The sequence below is a fragment of the Condylostylus longicornis genome, unplaced genomic scaffold, assembly GCF_029603195.1.
Source record: "Condylostylus longicornis isolate FDR11 unplaced genomic scaffold, ASM2960319v2 ptg000135l, whole genome shotgun sequence".
NCBI lineage: Eukaryota > Metazoa > Arthropoda > Insecta > Diptera > Dolichopodidae > Condylostylus > Condylostylus longicornis.
In genome coordinates, this window is record NW_026578103.1 from 17,820,950 (window position 1) to 17,828,534 (window position 7,585).

At 24.7% G+C, this 7,585-nt stretch overlaps 1 protein-coding gene across 1 annotated transcript; it reads right to left on the reverse strand.

Moving 5' to 3' along the window:
• Window positions 1-4,422: 4,422 nt before the first annotated feature.
• On the reverse strand, window positions 4,423-5,778 carry LOC129615250 (katanin p60 ATPase-containing subunit A-like 2). Its single transcript, XM_055530372.1, has 3 exons — window positions 5,565-5,778; window positions 4,635-5,348; window positions 4,423-4,565 (listed from the first exon to the last, which is right to left on the reverse strand). The coding sequence occupies exons 1-3, from the start codon at window positions 5,776-5,778 to the stop codon at window positions 4,423-4,425; spliced, it is 1,071 nt and encodes a 356-aa protein (XP_055386347.1).
• Window positions 5,779-7,585: the final 1,807 nt, after the last annotated feature.

A 7,585-nucleotide genomic window follows, 5' to 3' on the forward strand; every position in this document is an offset into this window, starting at 1 on the left:
ACATATTTATAGTGTTTCGGTATCAAGTGGTTTTTAATTGTATATTTTAAAAATTTTTAAAGAAAGAACACTCAAAATAAAGAAAATTATTTCTGATAAAATTATTCTTTTACACTTTATTTTGCGGTTTTTCTAATTTCATTTTAGATTTTTGCATACTTCAAGAACACAAAATTATTTAATTTTTTTCAAATTTGTTTTGTTTTAATTTTAAAATTTGTAAACAAAACCGACCCGGTGGTAAAAACAAACTGTCATCATTAATTAATTAACTTATAAATTAACCATTTAATTCCAATAATATTCATTATTTTACGTATAAAAGAGAGAGTTAAATAGCTTTTATGATAAAAAACAAAAAAGCTTAATATCTAATGTATACGTATATGCATAGGTATGCAAGTATACAATTATGCGAAAAATTTTTTTGCACATTACAAATAAAAAAATTTGAAATTTAATGAATATTAAAATTGTTTTTCTGAGTTTACTTTTCTGACCCAACAAAATTTCTTTTAAGAACTAAAATTGCAGTACTACTGTCCTATAAGTAAAATATATAAGTATAGCATGACCGTAACCATTTCAACTAACATACTAGGTATATTGCGGTATTTTTCAAAGAAAAAAGTTTGAGAATAAATGAAATTGATTAAATTGTCGAAATTTTTGCTGTTTTAGTTTGCAGATCAAAAAAATTAGTAATTAAATTGTAATTTTTTAAAAATTTGTTAAAAATTTTTTATTTTTTAAAAAATGTGTATAACAGTATAGCTATAGAAATACGTGCATATACTAGTACAACAAATAAATTATTTTTTGTAATTTTTAAAGGAAAACTCAAATAACATAATAAATAATATGTTTAATATACATTTACACTTACATAACTTTTAATAAAATTCTGAACCAGTTTGAACAAATTTGAATTAAAATTAATATTGCATATTGATAGGAGAAGTTATATTCAAAGAATTGAATACAACAATATTATAATTGACTTAGCGCAATTATAATGGTAATAATTATTTTGTAATAAGCATACATAACACATAAGACTATATTTTTGATATTACACCGTTATCTACTTGAAAATCAGTAAAAAATTTTTGGGCAAGTATTTATTGGTTTAATAAAAAAAAAATCCTTGATAAAGATGATTACTACCATGCGCATTCAAATTATTTTCTTGTTAATTCACTTGAATTATAAAAATGAAATTATGTATTGAATATAAGGGCTTGAACATGTTCGGCGAAGCGAATTACATTTTTAGAACAATATGAATTTTTGGTATAGTAACAGATTCGAAACTTCACCTGTAATGAATGATTGCCAAATGAAAATTTTGTGTAAAATTGAAAACAGAACAAGAGCGATTTTCACAGCGAAATTTCAGAATTCATATACTTAGAAAATTTAAATGGGACGCAGCAAATTTAATATGCTTATTTTACCGTTAGAGATTTTTGACATCATCTCTTTCTATGTACGTGACCATTATAAGGGCAATGTTAACTCTATTCTGAGTTAATAATGGAAATCGTCCGGCAGGCGTTTCTTCGCTGTGGTTCTGTTTTTGCAATAACCTTGGCGATTGAAAATAGAATATTTTGATAAAATAAAAAAATTTATTAAGCGTTATGGATAATACATATAATTTTCCATGTCTTGAAAAAGCAACATTTTGGATCAAGAAATCGTTAACATTATTTTAGGGACTGAATTTGTATTGCTATACCAAAAGAAATTGACTAAAATTTTAAATTCGCAATCATAAAATGTATAAATTTTAGAATTTTTTATGAAAATTTACGAGCGATTAACAAAATAGAAGAAAATTGTATTTATTTTTATTTTTTATTACACTCATTTAAAGAACCTTGAAGATTTTTCGCTCGCGACGCCCATTTGTCTAGATTTTAATTTTAATCTTACATAATAATATAATAATATGTATGATTGTATATACATACTTATGTAAATACATAAGTATATTTGTTGTGTGCACATTAGTGTTAGATTTCAAAGTATTTCCAAATCATTTTTTAAGTTAATCTGATTCTGAATTTTTTAATTTTTCCGACGCATATATAAACATATTGTTACGTACATACATACATATGTACATATGTGAATATGATTTTAGTTTCGTTTATAGTCGCAAAACGCTCGCGAAAATTGTTCGCTAATAATTCTTTATTCTTTTTATTTTTACTTCAAACAAATGTAATAAATTATTTTTAAGCGTAAGCACATTTCGATTTGATGCCAAAAAAAAAACAAAAAATTAAAATTTTTTATTCGCTGTATTTTTTTTTTCTTTTTCATAAAAGAATATAATAAAAAGAGAATAAAGTTAGATGACAAATTATTTTAGATTATGCCAAAAAAAAAAAAAATTAAAATTAAAAAACTAGACAAAAAAAAGCGAACTAGAACCAAGATGTTTTAGAATATTTGTGAAACGCGTCAAAATTCGAAAATTTATTTCATACTTGAGATAAAAAAAAATGTTATGAACTTTTATGATAAGCAGAAAATGTCAAAAAATAGGATAAAGGTCCGACAATTTAAGTAATGAAAAACAATTTTAAACAGAAATACCAAAATTAATGTAATATGACGTACGTATGTATATATAAGTGCACAGTTGCGTACCATTGTATAGACCCTCATGAGTAGACAAAATTGTTTATAGAGATATTGTTCACAGCTTAACAATTCTCGAGTTGCAGAGACTTAAAGTCAATCTCGACTGATTTTTTGCTTTTTTAAAATTTTGAGTATAACTCCGTTCCGGTGTCAGATAGCAGCATTCCTTAGAAATCTCAACGTCTGTTCAATGGTAAGAAGGAGTTCACTTAGATATGAGCTACTCTGTATATTTTTTTAACCAAAACCTTTTTGAAAGCACATAATATCCTTAAGATAAAAAAGCACTTTATTCGAGAGCTTAAGACGACAGGTAATAAGTAAATGTTTTTGTTACACGAGCATTTGTTGCATTATATTACTAAGTATTTACAGTATTGCACTTCTTACATTATAATAACCATATTCTTCAATATAAACATTCAGTTTTTTTCAAATAAAATTTCAAATATCTAATTTTTTGCTTAACTTTAAAATAATTTTTTTGTTCTGTTCCTTTCATATCTAAGAATGACGAATTGACGTACTTTTACTTATTTAGAGGAACAAGACAACGCTATTGCAAAACATTTTTTTTATTATTATATACGAGACCTATTAGAATTGAATGTCAGCTTATTTATACAATTATGCAGATTATTACATTGGAGCCACCATAAATTGTAAATACCATTCTTGGAAATAAAAGATTGAAAATGTCAATTGAATCGCAAATAAGTATGCAAATTAAAATAAATAAACGAAAATAATAATTCAGTAGAATTTCACCGTTTATTCATATTTTCATTAGAAAATCCAATAAAGAAATTCCATGAAATACCATTTTTCATGTTCACAATCCTTTTTCTTAAGGTATTATATAATTATTGACATATTATTATTTTTATTATTATACAAAATCAAATCAGCTGAAAATAAAAATAAAATTTGTAATTATAAGTAGTGTAGAAATTTTCTAGGAAACAGAAAAATATTAAAAAAGAGGGGGTTGTTTTGAAAGAAATTTGAAGAACTTGCTAAGTTCTATGATTACAGAGACTTTTGCAATTCAGGATTATTTTTATACTCTTTGTAAATTTCGAAGAATAGCAGTAACATATGTATGTAAAAACAGGTTATATTATTATTAGTAACAAAATAATTTAATATCTAACAACAATCAAAAATTAAAAGTTCAATCAAGAAAGAAAAATAATGGTTGTTCAAGACCGATTAACGCGGATTACCTTCCAATAATCTCATTCAGTTTTTACTTTTGAAGTTTTTGAAATTTTCTAAATTGAAAGTGAATGAAAACTGTAGCCATTGTTGTTGAGTCAAGAAGATTATTGGCAAAATGACTCTATTTTACACTTTGTATAACGTTGTATCTTTGAAAACAAAATGCAAGAAATATAAAAACGTAATGAATTGCGTTCATAATCAAGATTTTGAAACTATGGACATGTATGCTAACTTCGTGTACTCTTACAATGGTGTTAAAAGCCTTTTAACATTTATCTAACATTTATCTTATCTATCTGATGATAATTATTGTTCATAAGTATTATTTTATTTTTGGATAACATTTATGTTATTTGTCTTCATTAGCTTTTTCATAATCAGGTACGTTGGAAATTAATTTAATAATATATATTTATTTATTTAAAAAATCATCTTAAAAAAAGTTTAAGCATCTTGATAACAAAACTTAAATTTATTTTTATTAAAAATTGTAGCTTCTAGACGAATGTATTTAATATTAATATTTAAAATTAACTGAAAATTTTAATTTTTCCGGTCCATGGATCCCTTTTCCTCTTGCCATTGACAATGTTTTTCATATTGACTATACGAATTTGGTTTCATAGATTTTAAAATGTCAATCAATAGCTGTGAATTAACACACACATCCTTTTTTTCAATCACATCTTTCATTTTAATATTAGAGTTACTTCTCTTTATTAATTTTCTAATTGATCTCATTTTAAATTCTTTACAGGAAATTCTTATTTCATCTCCGGTAAATCCATTTGATAGTTTTTTTATTTCTTCCATAATATGATTAGGCCATTTTTTACTATCTTCCAAATAATAATGAAATAATGCTTGTCTTTCATCAATTGTTGGTAATTTTATAAGAATTTTTTTTTCGAATCGCCTCAAGAATGCACTATCAATTAACCATGGAACATTTGTATTTGCTAATACAAATATATTGTCATTACTATCATGAATACCATCAAGTAATGTTAAAAATTCACTTTTTAAACGATGTGATGATTCATGTTCATGTATTGTATTACGTTCATTTGTTAAACATTCAATTTCATCAAAAAATATAACAGATGGTGCCATATTTCGTGCAATTATAAAAAGTGTATTCAAAATTTTTTCAGAATCACCACGCCATTTCGAAATGATAACACTGGAAGTAATATTAAAGAATGACATATAATCATGAATTTCTGAACATAAAGCTTTTGCAATTAAAGTTTTACCACAACCTGGCGGTCCATATAATAGTAAGGATTTCCATGGTTTCAATTCATTTTCAAATAATAAAGGGTTTTCTAATGGTAATATAACTGCTTCTTTAATAGTTGTAATAGCTTCATCATTACCAATTATATCTTTAAAATGAATTTTTGAATTTTTTGATAAAGTTGTTCGCATTATCATATCTGAAAATTGCTTCCATTCTTCCGGTAATTCTAAATTTGTATTAATATTTGCAAGATTTATTGTTTTATTTAAAGTATCATTATCAAAATTTTTGATTGAAAGACTACCATTATTTTGAAGAGGTAATGTATTTTCAATTTCAGAAATACTTTTCTGTAAATTTATAAGCTTCTTTTTCCCTTTGCTCTCATTTTGTTTCAAATTTTCTGCACTGGGATTTTTTTTCAAAATATTTGGAATTTTACCAAATTTCAGTTGTTGATAACTACAGTATTCTAAAAATATTATGTCAATATCAATATTATCACAAACTTCATAGTCATTCAATAATGCTTCCGATTTTAAGGTTGTTGCAATATCAGGATAACCGTAGTCATTTAAATATTTTTGTATGAGATACAAAAGAGTCCTTCTTCTTGTGTTATAATTTTTCTTATCAGAATCCTTAAGTCCAATCATTTTTAAAACAATTTTTTATTGAGATTTTATAATTACAATATTTACTCTGTTGAATGCTCTTTACTGTGTTAAAATAAAATTCAGAGGTCTCAGATTGTTGTAACCGAAGTATTTAATTTATCAGTGAAATCTAAAATATAAATTATAAAAGAAAAATAAAGTTTATTAAAAATTTTAAACAAAGCTACCAAATGTAACTAAGGAACAAAAAATTTGTTCCGATTTTGTCAATGCATATACATACTTACATACATTAATACGTAGTGTGTGTAAATCATGTTACTAAATGGAATTTGTACATTGTGTGTATAACGTTGAAAATTTTATATTTATATAATTTATAAAATTATCATCATTAAGGCAAGCTAACTCAAAATACTGTCATTAAGAATTATAAATGTGCAATTGCACCCATCAATTAATATTTTATACCATATGAAACAATGTATGTGTTTATGTATTCGTGTTATACGTGCTTTCTAGTAAGTGAATTTTTCCTTTTATTTTGAATTGTGTTTTCTCTCTAGAAAAAAATAATTCTACCACCCTCTCTGTAAAAGATAGTTCCAACTTCCAAAGAGTTAAAAAAAGCACTTTTTAAAAATTTTAAATAGCAATAGAACTCCACTTCTTCTGTTACGAAACAGCATAGGGAAGTGTTTCGATTACATGTGGCCGTTGGAAATAACAGTTGTCTTAAATAATTTGTTTTTGTGTTCAGTTTTTGTCAAATTGCTTTTTTCTCTTTAAATTCTCAAACTTCTGAGTTATCGCTTCACAAAATTATATACTCAAATATACATAATTAATTATGCAATAATGTCTTATCTTATATTCTTAAAATTTAAAAATTGAAAGACCCACCGTTCTCTTTCTCTTCTCTCTTTTATTTTCCACAAACCACATTTTCATGTATCTAACATTTTTTTTGTAAATTTGTGTTGTTACTGTCATGTCATTTGATGCTATGAATCTCTCTCTCTAGTATATATGAATGGGAGAGTGATGATTTTACTCTAAAAGTGACCTTTTGAAGCTGTTTTAATTAATAGTCATTTTTCAATTTTTTCAAATCATAAAATGCAGTTATGAACAAAATTGCATGTTTTACAATTTTAGTTATTCTAATAGTTATTTATTACAATTCTGTAATAAATAACTATTAGAACTACAATTCTATAATACATATAGTAAAATATAAAGACTGCTAAAAATCTACACAAAATTGAACATTTGAGTAATGAAATGAGTACACATGCATATTTCTGTTCTATGTTCGAATTGTTGTTGTTAAAGGCGACAAGAGAAAAAAATTACAAAAAACAAAGTATATATGTAGTATTAGTATGTATTGTTCAAGAGAGAATATTTTTTAATATTAGTGCAGATAACAGTATTGATGAGTTAAGAATAATTAAAAAAATATTTAGAAATAATATGTTTGAAAAAAATTTAATTAAATAACGAATATTTAAGCTAAACAAACTGTTAATTAAACATTATATTCTATCAAGAGAAAAGTTTTACTCTTTTTCTCTTATTTACACCATTAAATTTTTTTCTCCCTCTCTTTGATTCTCTTTTTGAATTTTAGAAAGAGAAATAAAATATGAGTATGTATGTATACAGTATTTCATATTATACTTTATACAAAATATATATTTGACCGCTCATTATTTATAAAACTAGTTCGTTTTCAACTCTTGTTTCAAATTTATCCAACGTTTGCTGAGGTAAAGATTTGATTAGAGAAAAATACAAGTCTCTATTTAATTTTTTTTTGAAAATGGCGACACAACGAGCGGAT